The sequence below is a fragment of the Felis catus genome, chromosome B1 (assembly GCF_018350175.1).
Source record: "Felis catus isolate Fca126 chromosome B1, F.catus_Fca126_mat1.0, whole genome shotgun sequence".
NCBI lineage: Eukaryota > Metazoa > Chordata > Mammalia > Carnivora > Felidae > Felis > Felis catus.
This window is the reverse complement of record NC_058371.1, coordinates 56006676-56023272: the sequence shown is the minus strand read 5'-3', so window position 1 is coordinate 56023272 and position 16597 is coordinate 56006676. Positions and strand designations below refer to the sequence as shown.

General features: G+C 34.7%; 1 protein-coding gene across 1 annotated transcript in view; it reads left to right on the top strand.

Moving 5' to 3' along the window:
* GALNTL6 (polypeptide N-acetylgalactosaminyltransferase like 6) overlaps positions 1-16597 on the top strand; it is a 1205642-nt gene that overhangs the window by 509915 nt on the left and 679130 nt on the right. The window contains exon 5 of the mRNA XM_003984859.6: positions 9586-9724. Coding sequence (XP_003984908.1) covers positions 9586-9724 — 139 coding nt within the window. The remainder of the gene's footprint in view (positions 1-9585; positions 9725-16597) is intronic.

Genomic DNA, 16597 nt, shown 5'->3' with positions numbered 1-16597 from the left:
TTCATATATGTGTCTTTATGTTCATGTTATCATTTTTATGTAACTTAATTAGTTCTGGTTTATTTTACAACCAAATGTGTATAGTTTTAATTTTCTCCAACTATGCCTTTCTTCTTTAATATTGTTTTGGGGCTTTAGGCTCTTTGTGTTTCCAAATTCATTTTCAGTTAAGGTCCCCCATCTCACTACACACAGCACCTCACTCACGCACACACACCGTTACCACCACCACTACCACCAAGAAGCATAAGCTCCCACGATTTTAATTTGAACTGCTGTTAATGTGAGTTTCATTGATTGATTTTTAGTATTAAGCCAACATGGCCTTTCTAGAATAAATCTTAGTTGGTCACTATATAATGTCTTTTAAAATATTGATAGATGTAAATTGCTACTTTTGGAATGGATTTTCCACCTATACACATGAGAGACATAGCTCCGATACATATTCGTTTCTTATAATGTCCTTGTCTGGTTTTGATATCAGGTTTATACTGGTATCATATAAAAAGTTTCTCTAATTTCTAAAATATGTGTGTAAAAGTGGAACTATTTCTCACTTTAATTTTAAAAAAAGTTCATCAGTGAAACCATGCGGGCCTAGAATTTCCAAACTTTTTTTAAAAATATTTTTTAATGTTTATTTTATTTTGAGAGAGAGACAGAGTATGAGTGGGGAGGGGCAGAGAGAGAGGGAGACGCAGAATCTGAAACAGGCTCCAGGCACTGAGCTGTCAGCACACAGCCCCATGCGGGGCTCAAACCCAAAAGCCGAAGATCATGATCTGAGCTGAGCCACCCAGAAGATCCTAACCGACTGAGCCACCCAGGTGCCCCTAGAATTTTCAAACTTTTTTAAACATAATGCCCTCAGGATTAATCCAGGTTGTCATAAATTGAAAAATTTCTTCCTTTCTTATGGCTGAATACTGATCCATTGTATATATTAAGTGAAATAAGTCAGAGAAGGACAAGTATGGTATGGTATCTTTATATATATAATCTAAAAACACCAAACTAATAGAAACAGGAAGTACAATGGTAATTGCTAGGGATTGGGACAAGAGGGAAATGGGAAGATACTGATCAAAAGGTATGAACCTGTAGTTACAAAACAAGTTCTGGGGATCTAATGTGCATTGTGATTACAGTTGATATTGTATTATATATGTGAAAGTTGCTAAAAGAGTGGTCTTAAACACTTTCACTACAAAAAGAAAAGGTGATAGAGGTGTTAGCTAATAAGATGGTGATAATAATTTCTCATGACATAAGTATATAAAATCAACACATTTTACATATTAAACTTATACAATGTTCTATGTCAATTATATCTCAATAAATTAGAAAAAAACACTTAAAAAGATGAAATGTGCCTTTCATTTATTCAGTAAATATTTATTGTTAATAATAGGAATAAAATAAAAAATAATAGGAATAAAAGGAAAAATTTTTAGAGATGCAGGACTATTTTGGTAGTAAATGTCTTCTTGTCAATTTTGGTAAGTTTTTGTAAAGAATTAATCTATTTCATTTAAATTTTGCTATTTGGTTTCCATAAGTCCCATTCGCCATATAATGTTTAATACATCCTTTTCGCTTTTTTTGTTACATAGAGTATTTTTTAATTTTATTCCTTTATTTTATTTTTCCTTGTTTATTTTTATTATGTGTTATTTTGTAGATTTTGGGTTGTATATTCTTGGGTGATTTTTTTGTTGTTACCCTAGAGATTTCAGTACGGATTACTGACTTACTATACTTCACTTTGATTAGGACTTGTACCACTTCCAGAATAATGCAAAAAAACAAACAAAAAAAGCAAAACAAAACAAAACAAAAAACCAATGATTTACTACTTTTCCAGCTGTCTTTTACTGCTCCACCTTATAAAAACCACACTCCAGCCATACCAAACCAGATTTGAAATTCCTAATTACCACCTCTCTGTGTCATCCCTGTGGCTCTTCTTTCTGTGTGCCTACCTGCTTCCTTCCATGTCTGCTGAAAGATCTTACATCATTGAGATATATCTTCTATCCTTCTCAATGGATTGCATTAATTAAATGCATTAATTTATTTCTGCATTTATTCATTTCACAGAATAAAATAAATAAAATTTATTTTATTTTGGGGGGCTAAACCATGTGATAAGCACTATACTAATGTTTCCTGACTCAAAGATATCAAGACACAGTCCTATCCCTCAATGATCTTATAGATTATTCCAGTTGTATTTAAAATCAGTGTGATGTTTTTACTTTCTTCTCTTAAACATGATGTCAAAGGTAATAACTGTGGTACTCATAATTTAATTCCTAGTCCCGTCACTGTATTATTTATATACCAGTCAAAATATTTATTTGAATATCTGGTATATGTCACACACTCTTCTAGGTTTAGGGGATACTATAGGGAACAGCAAAAAGTCCCTGGTTGCATCCCAATGAGGAGATAGTCAATTAATATATTTTAGAATTAATAGTCAACTAATAAATTTAGAGGAGTAATGTATGGTAGAAAAGCAATGCATGATAAAAATAAAGTAGATTTTGGAAATAGGGCGTGGAGTTCTGGGTATACTGACTTAAGATGGATTGATTGTGAAAAATCTCTCTAAGAAAAGTACATTTCAGCAAAGGCCTGGCTATATAGATTCTCGAGGGTTCTAACTGCTTTTCCTCAAGCCCCTAAAGAAAAGTGTAAAAACACTTTCTTTTTGTTGTTCTTATACTCTAATTATGTCTAATAAAAAGTTTAAGTACCTTGAACTGTCTGTCGCTAGCATTTTCCCCTGTCTGACAAAACCCTACTTTATGTCTCAGTATTGTATTTTATGAGATTTCAATCTATTTAAAAAGATTTATTATTTTCCAAACATCAAGTTTAAAAAATCTCATCTGTACAAATTCATTTACTTCAATTCCCGTATCGTCTCCTCAGCCCCAAACCTCTTAAAACAATGTAAATCTTCCTCTGCCCTTCAGCTTTGAACTGAAAATTCCCCTTTTCTAGTTGGAGTTTCCAAGCCATGTAAAGTTCCTCAGTTTGTCAGTTTTGAAATTCTTACAAGGTTTATTGTCCAATTCATTCACTTCCTTTTCACAACATTTTATTTTTTTTTTAATTTTTTTTTAACTTTTATTTATTTTTGAGACAGAGAGATTCAGAGCATGAATGGGGGAGGGTCAGAGAGAGAGGGAGACACAGAATCCGGAACAGGCTCCAGGCTCTGAACGGTCAGCACAGAGCCCCACGCGGGGCTTGAACTCATGGACAGCGAGATCATGAGCTGAAGTCGGACGCTTAACCGACTGAGCCACCCAGGCGCCCCCACAACAATCATTTTATAGGTTAGTTCTGACTTAGTCTGTTTGGGCTGCCCGAAACAAAATATCATAGACTTGGGGACTTATAAATAATAGAAATTTATTTCTCACGGTTCTGGATACTGGGTAGTCCAAAATTAAGGGACCAGTAAGTTTGGTAGTTGGATAGTTCAAAAAGGACCGTCTTTTTGTTGTGTCTTCACAGGGTGAAAGAACAAGGGAGCTCTCTGGGTATCGTTTATAAGGGCACAAATTCCATTCATGAGTCCTAATGTCTCTCAGACTAATCACCTCCTAAAGGCCTCACATCTAAATTCCCTCACATCCGGAGTTAGGATTTCAACATAAAGAATTTTGGGGGGACACAAACATTCAGTTCATAGGAGCCTATATCTTCCTAGTCAGAGTATATTTCTAGCTTTTTCAGGCCTGAGGTCATACTATACACATTTTCCCTTTCCTTATCCAGTGGTGCATGTAGTAGATACTCAATAAACATTAAAAAATAATAATAATACTATCCATAGGTATACCAGACTAAATAAAATGTCATTTCTTGTGGAGAATAAATGCCAGGTGTGCTATGAGACTAATCTAATTTCCATATTAAATTCTGCTCTATGACTTGAATACATAGATTCAGAGACATATTTGTAAGATAGAATTTTTCTGCTTAATACCTATATATGTAGATGCAGTATTAACTTTTATATCTGGTTCTTTAAAATATCTCACTTATACCTTTCATACAATTTAAACACAGATGACAGGACACTTTTCTTACATTTCAAGTAAAGGACTTATTTGAATTTACAACTGATAACAGTAAGGTATATTAGGATTTTAAAAATGTTAAATAGGAAAATCTGTAGACTAATAATCACTCAAAAGACCTTTGAATAATATCGTTTTTCAACATACACCTGTTTTTGTTTCTTTGGAGTTGTTTGCTTTTTGTTTTGTTGTTTTGTAGAAGAAATCTTAAACCACTTGAGATGTGACAGTCCCTGAGGCTTTACGTATTAAAACTTAAGATGAGTTGGTAGTATTTGCAGTAAAAACTGCAGGCTCTGTGCATAAGAACATAAAATTTTAAAACCTATTCTCACAGCTGCAATGAAGAAATTTCTAGTATGCCATCACTGGTGACTCACAAGTTGTGTTTTATAACTCTAGAGTATCACTTATTCATATGAAAAGCCTTGTCTCAAGAGATTTATCAGTCTGAAAACTAAATTGTTTTACAGAGAAAATGAATTTCTCTTTGATTGGCAGGTGTTTTAATGCCTGTGTAGCTTTAAAATTTATATTTGTAGTCTTAAAGTGGCTGAATCTGAACGCAGAGTATTACAAATATCTCTAAAAAAAATTACTGAAAAGAAGCCTCAGCTGTGTGTATACATTTCACTTAAGGCACATAAATTTAAAAATAAAAATTTATTGAAAGTAAAGACTACTATGCACTATGATTTTCTTATTAAATAGATTTATGAAGTGTCTATAAATCCAGTTCATGCCAGAGAATATATAAGGTCAAAAGACCTTCTCTAACTAATTTGGCCATTCAGTGGAGAGAGATGTAGATCTTTTAGAAAAGTCTAGAACTTTTTAAACAATCAGCTAATTGCTGATTATGGAAATGCTTATTAAAAATGTCAGTGTCTCTTGTTTACTTACATGTAACATGGGCAGCACACTGTTTATTTTGTAGTATTGAGTGAGAAAATGAATATAAAATGATTTATCATAGATTTTTGCCCATAGAGGATGCTGAATAATTAGCTGTTATACAAATGAAATTTCAGGGGTGCCTGGGTGGCTCAGTCAGTTAAGTGTCTGACTTCGGCTAAGGTCATGATCTCATGGTTCGTGGGTTTGAGCCCTGCATCAGGCTCTGTGCTGACAGCTTAGAGCCTGGAGCCTGGTTCAGATTCTCTTTCTACCCCTCCCATGCTCATGCTCATGCTCTGTTTCTGTCTCTCAATAATGAATAAACATTTAAAAAATGAAATTACTGACTTATTTATTTCCCTTTTAGGTTAAAAAAGCAACTGGCATTTTATCTTAAATAACAAACACAGATGAGTTTCAGTATTTTCTTTTTTGATTTAAAACTTAAATTTTTTTTTGTTTCTCTGATTTAAAATTGGAGAGATTTCCAGTTTGCTTCTTCAGCATATAATTATTTATCACTTCCCAGCTGTTTTATCTTAGCTGTCACAGCTACTGAGGTTAATGTCATTAGGGCAGGAGCTAGAAGCCAATTAAAAAAAAAAAAAAAAAAAGAAGAAGAACTCACTTTTATTTGAGGGATTACTGATATAGAAGCCAAATTTCCTAACAAAAAATACATTTCAGTGATTAGAAACAAATAGTATATTGTAAAATTAAAGGTTCATATGTTTAAAATATAAAAACTTATAAAACTTTTGAAAAACAATTAGGTAAACTTTCATATTCTAGTCATGAAAAGCTATCTTTATTTAAAAGGCACTAGAAGTATTCTTTCTTAATAAGTTATAATCACATTCACTATTGTACACACACACACACACACACACACACACACACACACTCAGGATCACGTTTCCAGTACTCAACTTTCACGAACAATGTTTAGCAGCAATCACGTTAAAGTCATTACCTAAATGCCTATTGACATCAATGTTATTTGTTGTTAACCATCGAACAAAATAAGGAATACCTGGGTGGCTCATTTGCTTGGGCGTCTGACTTGGGCTCAGGTCATGATCTCACAGTTCATGAGTTCAAGCGTCGCATTGGGTTCAGTGCTGACAGTTCAGAACTTGGAGCCTGCTTCGGATTCTGTGTCTCCCTCTCTCTCTGCCCCTCTCTCGCTCGCACACTGTCTTTCTCTCCCAGAGATGAATAAACATTAAAAAAAAATTTAAAGAACTTTTTAAAATCATTTCTCACAAGATAAATTAACTGGCAACAAATTCCTTCATTATTTTGTCTGAGAAAGTCTTTATTTCTCCTTTACCTCTGAAGGACAATTCCACAGTCTACAGAATTCAAGGTTGGTGTTTTGTTTTGTTTTTTTCTCTCTCAATTCTAAATATTTCATTTAACTCTCTTGTTGCTTGCATGGTTTCAGAGGAGAAATTCGATGTAATTCTTCATTTTGTTCCTCTGTAGGTAGGGTGTTCCCCCCCCCCCCCCGGCTCATTTCCAGATTTTTGTCTTTAGCTTTAATTTTCTTTAATTTGAAAATTATATGCCTAGGTGTAGTTTTGTAATTTTGTTTTGTTTTATGTTGGCATTTGTCCTGTTCTGGTGTTCTCTAAGCTTCTTGGACCTGTGGGTTTGCTGTCTGATGTTAATTTGGGGAAATTTTCAGTCATTGCTGTCTCAAATATTTCTTCTGTTCCTTTCTCTGTCTTCCTCTTCTGTTATTCCCATTTTGTGTATGTTATACCTTCTGTAGTTGTCCTACAGTCCTTCGATCTTCTGTTCTGCTTTTTTTAGTCTTTTGTTTGCTGTTTTGTTTTGGAGGCTTATATTAATATATCCGCAAACTCAGAGATTCTTTCCTCAGCTATGTCCTGTCTACTAATAAGTCCATCAAAGACATTTTTCATTTCTGTTGTAATGTTTTTTATCACTAGCATTTCTCTCATAGAATTTCCATCTCTCTGCTTACGTTGTCCGTCTATTGTTGTATACCGTGTACTTTACCCATTAGAGTCCTTAGCATGTGAACCATAGTTTTTTTACATTCCCTGTCTGATAATTCCAACACCTCTGTCATGTATGCTTCTGAGGTTTGCTCTCTTAACTCTTCAAATTGTGTTTTTTGCCTTTTGGTATGCCTTGCAATTTTTTTTTATAATAGCTGGTCATAATATACTTGGTAAGTTAACTATTATAAATAGACCTTTTATAAAGTGATGATGAGGGGTGGGGATAAAGGAAGTGTCCTATAGTCTTATGATTAGGTCTCAGTCTTTTAGTAAGTCTATACTCTGGACCGTGAATGCCACAACACTCTCTCAGGATTTTTCTTTCCTGTTTGGTTGGACAGGATGGTTAGAATGAGCTGGGGTTCGGTATTTCCCTTTCCCCAGGTCGGTTAGGCTCTGGTAATACCTCAGCAGGTGAGGCTCTGATTAACTAGTGGTCCCTGAGGGAAAGCCTGTTAAGAACAGTGTGCTCTGGTTTATTTCAAATTTGCTGCTTTTCTCTTCCTTTTGCTGGAAGCATGAGAAGATTTTCTCCAACATTTACATTGGGAATTTGGTTGAGCTCCTGCAGGTAAATCTCACAAAATTATTAGAGCCTTCCTATGACTGTGTCCCCCTGGAGTTTTTAACTCTCAGACTACTGAGCCTCCAGCAATTTGTCAATTACTGTTGGGTTTTCTATGCAGGCATTCGTTCCCAGGTGGTTTACACTTCCGAGTCCCTGCCCTAGTAAGCCTCAACTCCCTATATCCACCTGTCTGTCTCTCTTTTGGGACAGCAGTTTGCCCTGTGTCCTTTCTTCTCTTATGGGCCAAGGGTTATTGATTTTTCAGTCTGTTCAGCTTTTTACTTGTTAGGATAGAGTGGCAACTTCTAAGTGCTTTGTGTGCAGAACTGGAAATCAGAAGTCTTAAATTAGATTTAAATCAAGTAAACTTAGAAAATATTTACAACATATATAATTAACAAAGCTTTAAACATTATATAAAACTTGTTTTTTTCAGGGACACCTGGGTGGCTCAGTTGGTTGAGTGCCCCACTCTTGATTTTGCCTCAGGTCATGTTACCAGGGTTGTGGGATCAAGCTCTGGGTCCAGCTCTGCACTGAGCATGAAGCTTGCTTAAGATCCTCTCTCCCTCTCTCCCTCTCTCCCTCTCTCCCTCTCTCCCTCTCTCCCTCTCTCCCTCCCTCCCTCCCTCCCTCCCTCCCTCCCCCTCCCCCTCCCCCTCCCCCTCCCCCTCCCCCTCCCCCTCCCCCTCCCTCTCCCTCTCCTCTCTCTCTCCCTCTCTCCCTCTCTCCCTCTCTCCCTCTCCCTCCCTCCCTCTCCCTCTCCCTCTCCCTCTCCCTCTCCCTCTCCCTCTCCCTCTCCCTCTCCCTCTCCCTCTCCCTCTCCTCTCTCTCCCTCTCCCTCTCCCTCTCTCCCTCCCTCCCTCCCTCTCCCCTCTCTCCTCTCTCCTCTCTCCTCTCTCTCTCTCTCTCTCTCTCTCTCTCTCTCTCTCTCTCTCTCTCTCTCTCTGTGCCTGGGTGGCTCAGTCAGTTAAGCATCCCACTTCGGCTCAGGTCATGATCTCACGGTTTGTGAGTTCGAGCCCCACGTCCGGCTCTGTGCTGACAGCTCAGAGCCTGGAGCCTGCTTCGGATTCTGTGTCTTCCTCTATCTCTCTGCCCCTCCCCTGCTCATGGTCTGTCACTTTCTGCCTCAAAAATAAATAAAACATTAAAAAAAAAAAAGATTCTCTCTCCTGCTGTCCTTCTCCCCCACTTGTTCTCTTTCTCTGAAATAGAAAAAAAATTCTTTTTAAAAACAACCAATAAAATATTTTTTATGAACTCTGAACAGTCATTTCACAATGTAAGAAATACAAATGATAAATGTATACAAAGTTATTGATTGTATTAGTAATCAAGAGAAAACAAATTAAAGTATGAATAATCTATATTTTACCAGTAAATTTCAAATTATTATTCAGTACTTCTGAAGATGTGTGAAAACTCTTCTAACTTACTCTAAAGACACTTCTATTTGTAGGAATTATCCTTTCCTTTCCCAAACTACATAACTAGGAATATATAAACAAAGATGTTCATTTCAATATTGTTTTTTAATAGGAAGAGTTAGAAGTAACTTAAACGTATATCTTTGGTGGAATGCTGTAAATTGAGATACAATGAAATAATATCAACCAATGGAAGTAAATGAAAACATAGCTTTTTATATTTTCAACAATTTCAACAATTAAGTTGGATAAAATCAAATTGTAAGGCAATATGTACATTAGAAGCTGCATTCAAATGTTACAAAACATACACTTAAAATTATCATAGCGGTTCTCTCTTGAAAATGATTATACTTTCTACTTTGGTGGTGTTTGCTTTTTATCATGAGTATATTTCTTTTTTTCTGAATAAAATAATGTGTTATAATAAAAGTTCTTCCAAGAAGAATAGTAAGAGGTGACTAAGAAAAAACACAGTTAAGTCTTATTATCTGTTCTAGAAGATTAAATAGTTTTTGTAGAGGTGATAATCCCATTTTGTTTTCTCCTGCCAGGGAAAGGTGAGCATGGGAAACCTTACCCCCTCACTGAAGAGGACCATGATGACTCAGCTTACAGGGAAAATGGTTTCAATATTTTTGTCAGCAACAATATTGCTCTAGAGCGGTCCCTGCCAGATATTCGCCATGCTAAGTGAGTATCAGCAAGCCTCCCATGCAGACTAGTTTTCGTCTATTTGTCTGGTTTTTTTTTAAACTATGTTTAATGTGTATCACAGTGAAATATGTAACTAAAATTTTTGCCATAATTTTAAAAAATGTTTATATTTCATAATCTTAAATCTGTTTTGTTTAAATTGGAGTAATTTTTTAAATTAGAGAAGAATAAGTACCCGCTTTCTAAAACTTAATTCACATTTTTATCGTTGCCTGTATCATCTCCATTGTTTTAAGATAATACGTCTTAAAACATCTTAATACATCTTAAAACATCTCCAATGTTTTAAGATAATACCTATATTTTTACTTTTGATCATGTAGATTATAAAGCAAACATCTTTTTCTGGTGATGAGCATTGTCAGAACTGTCTACATATATATGACTTCATGTTCACACCAACCATATTCACTGATTTTGTTATTATATCTTCCATAAAGAATGCCTACAATGAATGCATCCATAATCCAAAGATAATGGTTGGTTCCTCAACCATGGATGCTTGTTGTTTGTCAGTTAACAGTGAGTTCAGTTTTTGCCGATTCATAGCTAAATATTATAAGGCAAAAGGAAGTAAGAATGATATTATATATAGTTACCTGAAATCCCACCCCATCTACTCTTAACATTGCTCACTGTTCTTTTTTCTAGTCTGTTATGATTTTCTTGTTAGCATATACATTGCCAAAAGTATGCCAAAAAATACACAATGTGATGGGAATTTCAAGTTTGTAGAATTGCCATACATATTTGATGAATCTATCTAACTCTACTAATATGCTTACGCTTCCTTCACCCCAGTCTCCCTGTGGAAACACTAACGTGACATCAAGAAAATCAGAGAAAATAAAATAAGGGCAACTAATGAAAACAGGGGTAGGAATCTAAATCAAATCAATATTGTATAATAAAACTCTTAATTTTGTGTGAAAACAATTAACCCTTTAGAAAAAACTTGGTAAATTATGGTTTGGGGATCATTTTTTAGTGCCATATTGTGTCTTTATAAATTTATTTTAAAATATAAAAGAATTACTGGTTTCCTTCTCAGGTTTTATGTGAATTTGCATTTCCCAGTATAGTTAAGCAGAGGATTAATGTGAAGAACAAATCAATTTTTTCCTAAACTGAATGCTTTATATATTGGTCTAGGCCTTCTAGCTAGCCAAATTATTCCCAGGTTACCTGAAATTATCTACAGTAATTCCCACTGACCGAGAACATTTCTAGTTATGAGAAATTTTAATACCTAATTGCACACCATCAAAGATGCATTAAATTGCATTGTTGGCATAATAAATGTGCTCAGAGAATAATTTCCATCCACCTCCTCCCCCACCCCCACATTTCCAATCTTTTAATGTGTATTCAAGTGGAAAGAATTGCAGATGGAAACAGTGCAGAAAATCACTGAAGTCAAAAGAAGGCTGATATTCCCATTCTTCTCAGAGAGTGTATTTTTAGCATAACTACCACCTTTTGAGAAAAGATATTCTTAGGCAATAATGGAAAAGAAAATGGAAAATGGAAAGAAAAATATTTTTAAATTTTTATTAGACATACTGAGTTTACAGTATCAGAGGGCATTATTCTCAATGTTAGGGAAGATAAATGTGGCTGAAATATGGCCTATGACCATATTATTACTTATTTCCTGAGACTGGTTATCTAATAGGACAGTCACCTAGTAAAATGATACCAATAAAGAAAACAAACAAACAAACAAACACCTTATGGGAGGATTGGAGATGGATGACAGCAAAGGATTAAGTGCAGGACATCAAGAATGAGAGTTTACCTTGGGTAGTCCAGTATCTGACTCAGCAATGCAAGAAGGGAGATTTATTGCTGCCTCATTTTGTCAAGATCCTAACTCTAGGAAATCAAGTGCCTACGACAAAAACTCTTACCGGGATCCCTATGTTTTTGTTTTGTTTTGTTTTGTTTTAACCTCATCTGTGCTTCTCAAAATGCAGGCACAGATAACCACAAAACAACACAGCTCTATGTAAGTGGTTCTTGAAATTATGAAAGCACATTGACACATATTGCATTCGGTATTGTCAATTTAACTGGACTGCAGGTAATTGACCACAGCTTGTTTATATTGGCAGTATCTGCACCTGGGAATGCAAAATTTGCATGACTTCCATAATTAAAGATAACGGTTCTAAGAAACTTTGCATCTGCAGTCAGCCAATTCAAATTACAGCTCAAAGCGCCAGAAGAGAAGAATTTATTTTTCTTTGCTCTGGGATTTTGTAGTGGAAAGTATCAGGGAATTCTATCTTACAATTCTGCTTAACTTTTTCTTTATTCCAAAATACAGAATTGTAGCTCTTAACCCACTGTTCTACACTATAGATCACTTTCTCTATATATGCAAGTACTCTCTCTATTCATTCTCTTTTTACATTTAATAAAAAAATCATGGTTCTAGGTGTTTGACATGCTTAGTATACATTCTGGTTTGCTGTGAAGAATTTTCAGAATGACTTATTTCAGAAATCCCAATCCAGAACACATACTTCTTTTATATGTCCTGCTCCTTTCTTGTCCACTAGCATAAAAATGAAATGCTTTCTTTTGGCTTTATTATTTCACTAAGTCAGTAATAGATTTTCATTAAGTGGGAGCCATGGGTACAGGAAAGTCAATTGGCCTGTGTCCAATAATTTAATGATTCTTACCTATATCCTAATAATAAATTCTAAGGTTCTCATTTATATTTTTGAATTTCTTATATTTTTCCAAAATTTTTTGGCATCTCCCTATCTTGTAAATTACATATTTTTTGTTTTGTTTTGTTTTACTATCTATGCTTTAGTGTTGTCAAATTTTTCAATTTTCTCCTCTTCATACTCATAGCCCTACACTTCTGGTTGACTTTTGTATTTTTTAAAGACCTATTTATGCATTTTAAACATTCAGTCCCTTCTTCAATTACTACCTAATTATGTCTATATTCATAGTACCAAGGCTCAACCTGAGATCTGTTGTTAAAACATCATCTTTATATTTTACTTAATGCAATGCTGATTAGAATTTTGCTATGAGAGTTTCTGCATGACAAATGTCCAGTCAGTGGATATCTTGCTAGTCTGGCTTCATTTTTCTACAGTTCAATTACCCCTCACTTGTATATCAATTGTGCATTTTCTTTATCTTCTGTCACTCCTTTGGGATGCCGCATCTTTGTATGCTGTAGAACATTTAATTTGACTTCCAGTTCAAGGTGGGAAATATGAAGCATATATTCAGAATACAAAATACATATGAAATAAGGAAGTAGAAAATCGTAGAAGGATAGATGGCTTGCATGGAAAAGAAACTGATAAACTTATGCATGGATGTATTGTTAGCAAGACAAGATTGAAGAATATTTGAGCTGGTATTACTCCCTAGACGTGAATCAATTTATAAGTAGTTACCGCAAGTACTCCCCAAAATGTCATATAATTAATGTGTGCAAGATGAACTTACATCTATAAAGAGAAGAAATGCATGAGATTAGGATGCATAAGAATCAGAGTTGAGGTAGGCTTTGCAGAGAATTCAGGTAAAGGCATCATGACATGAGGTTCATTTCTCGCTGTTATAAAAGGATACATGTTTATACAGATACATATTAATGTACAAACACTTTAATTAAGATGCATTTCTAAGGTGGCTGAGTAGCTGGGATATTTTTGTACTGAGAAAGTTCTCTGAATTGTGGCTTTTCCTTTTCATTTCACTTTTCCCTTATATTTCACTTATATTCCCAAGATAGCTTCATGACTTTGACAATAAATAAGATATTGAATGTTGAGAGAAAATTCTGTAATATCTCAACTCTTGGGAAAATGTAGAAGAATTTTTATAATCTCTTGATTATATGAGTGCTGTCCATAGTGTTGCGATTATATCACAACCCTGTTCCCTGTATAATTTCAGAACCAAGTGAGAAATTGCCCCAGAAATGGCTTGGAATAAAAATATTACCTTTATTATTGATAAGATTCTATCGGTGGACATGGTTTAGAAGTGGGCTAAATGTGATTCCTAATAGCAAACTCCAGAATGAGGTGCATTCAGGCTTCGAGTTAAAGACATTGCTGAACACACAATATCACAGTTGTCTAACTTAAGGCATGCAGGGCAGAGTCTGACCTCTGCAAGCAAGCAAATTCCAAAGCAGAAAAATGAAGGAGGGGCTGACCCAAGCAAGATAAGCTCACTAACTCAAATTCATCAATTGTATGTCTTCCCTTCTCCTGGAAAGAATGTAGGAGTAGAGGCGAAGAGTATTAATCTAATGACTGTCCTATGGGAACATCTAAGGAAAAGGAAGGAGTCTCCTCCCTAGATGAATAGTGCATAATACCTACTTTGTATATGATGAGAAAATGCAATTTCTCACCATACAAAATTTGAGTAGATTTTTTTTTCAGTGCCTTATAATCTAAGCACTTCTGGAAATTATGTTGAATAATAATTCTTAAAAAGTTTACTTCTATGAGTTACACTGTGGTACTGAACAAGTCAACTTGCCATTTTGAATTTCTACTTATCTACTTTACCAAGTGGGGATGTGGGGATGCTAACTTTCTTCATGTATCTCACCGTGCATCAGGATTAGTAAAATTGAGAACAAGTTTACCAGATCAGCTGCAGCATAATATGTTATTTCTTTTCTTTCTGATGACAATCCTTCAGCTTTCCTTCCTTCTTTTCTAGTTATATCATGAAGATAAAAGTATATGGAGATCAAGTGAACTATAATTCTAAAATTTAAATTTTAAAAACAAATTTTGTGAGTCACTTCTGAGTGTGAGGAAAAATAATTGTACAAGTGTAATTTTTTAAACCATGACTTAGTGAAAATGCTTAGAATATTTTAGTTTTATATGAACTACAAAAGTGTTATTTAACTGTTTTGGCTCTTGTCCATTGAATGCTAGATCTCATTCACAGAAATGTTTGAGTTTAATCATCCAAAAATGTTCAAGGACAAATTTTGTTATTTCTCAATTTCAAAAGTTACATAAAAATTTGGGAGACACTGGCATTCTTTCATGGTTTTATTATGACTTGTGAAGTTGATGAAGCATCTTTTTTCAACAAATTTACAAGTGAATTCTGAAACAAATTAAAATAAACTGACTATTCATCCACTCTAATCAGGTTTGAATACTTCCACAGAGGGAGACGGGAAATATCATTTGAATCAAATATGCTTCCAGCCAAAGATATGTCTTAATATGACTGAAAAAAGGAAAAAAGCTAGGTAAATCACAAGCAGCAAATTGGGGGAGGAATGATCAGGAACAACAGATAGGAAATAATCTTTCACAACTGTTATTCAAATGAGTATCTTTCAATATTTTTTGTGAGCTAGTTTATAAAAACTAGTATAGACTTTAGTTCGTTTGTATGTTTCTAGGGATCATTTTTTTAAATCCATGATAAAATAAAATAAAAAACACAAAAATTTACACACACATCTCATTTATTAACTAAAGACTGAAAGATATGGAAGAGTTCTTATCACTACAGCTAAAAGGTATGTCCCATTGTAATGAAAATCCTCCTCGGATAGAGAACAGTTCAAAAGCTGTCAGACATTTAGCCTTTGGAGTAAATGATCAGATAAAGCAGATTCTTTGAAAAGTGGATTGAGGGTGAGCACAAGGGCACTGGGGTCTAAAGGACTGGTAATGTGAAAGTTGTACACATGCAAAATAGAAGGAAAAAGCCCAAAAAACAAAATAACCTTCTAAAAATAAACTTACAGCTGCTTTATAATCAGTTGTAGTGAATTTCAAAGGATATTATTTGTAACCTAATAACATGGTAGGGATCAAATACATAAAACTGAAATCATAAGTCTGAAAAACACTATCACAACTTTAATTCTTTAAAGAGAAGAAAATGGACATTTGGTAGAGTGATGTATATTATTCTGTAAGATTAATCCAGCAATAGGAATTCTAAACTTGCTCCTTCATTTTTTACTCCCTCCCAAAGAAGTTTATTGAAATGAGGGGTGATGATTAATATTTTAGCTTATTTATTAAAAATAAATGGGAACTATTATTTTTACTAAAAATAATGAGAAAATCTTGCATTTTAAAAAGCTAACATTTTTGTTGGTGAAAGACTGGATGCATTTCCCCCTAAGGATGCCTACTTTCACCAGTTCTATTCAACATCCTACTGTGGATTCTAGCCCAGGCAATTAGGCAAGAAAAATAAATATAAGACATCTAAATTAGAAAGAAAAGATTCATATGATCTCTATTGGTATATGACATAATCTTCTATATGGAAAATTCTGAGGAATCCACTAAAAAAAACTTATTAGGGGGCGCCTGGGTGGCTCAGTTGGTTGGGTGGCCGACTTTGGCTCAGGTCATGATCTCGCGGCCCATGAGTTCGAAACCCGCGTCGGGCTCTGTGCTGACAGCTCAGAGCCTGGAGCCTGTCAGATTCTGTGTCTCCTTCTCTCTGGCCCTCCCCCGTTCATGCTCTGTCTCTCTCTGTCTCAAAAATAAATAAACGTTAAAAAAAATAAAAAAAAAACTTATTAGAACTAATCAAGGTCAACAAGGCAACAGGGTATGAGAGCAGTATACGGAAATCACTTTATTTTATACACTTCCAGTGAATAGCCTGAAAATGAAATTAAGAAAAAAAATCCATTCACCCTTAAAATGGAGAAAAGACTTAGGAATAAACTGAACAAAAATGTCATCAAACTTATACTTTGAAAACTACAAAACATAGTTGAAAGAAATCCTGGAAATGGAAAAGCATCTCATGTTTGTGGATCAGATTTAACATTGTAAAGATGGCAAAACACTCCAT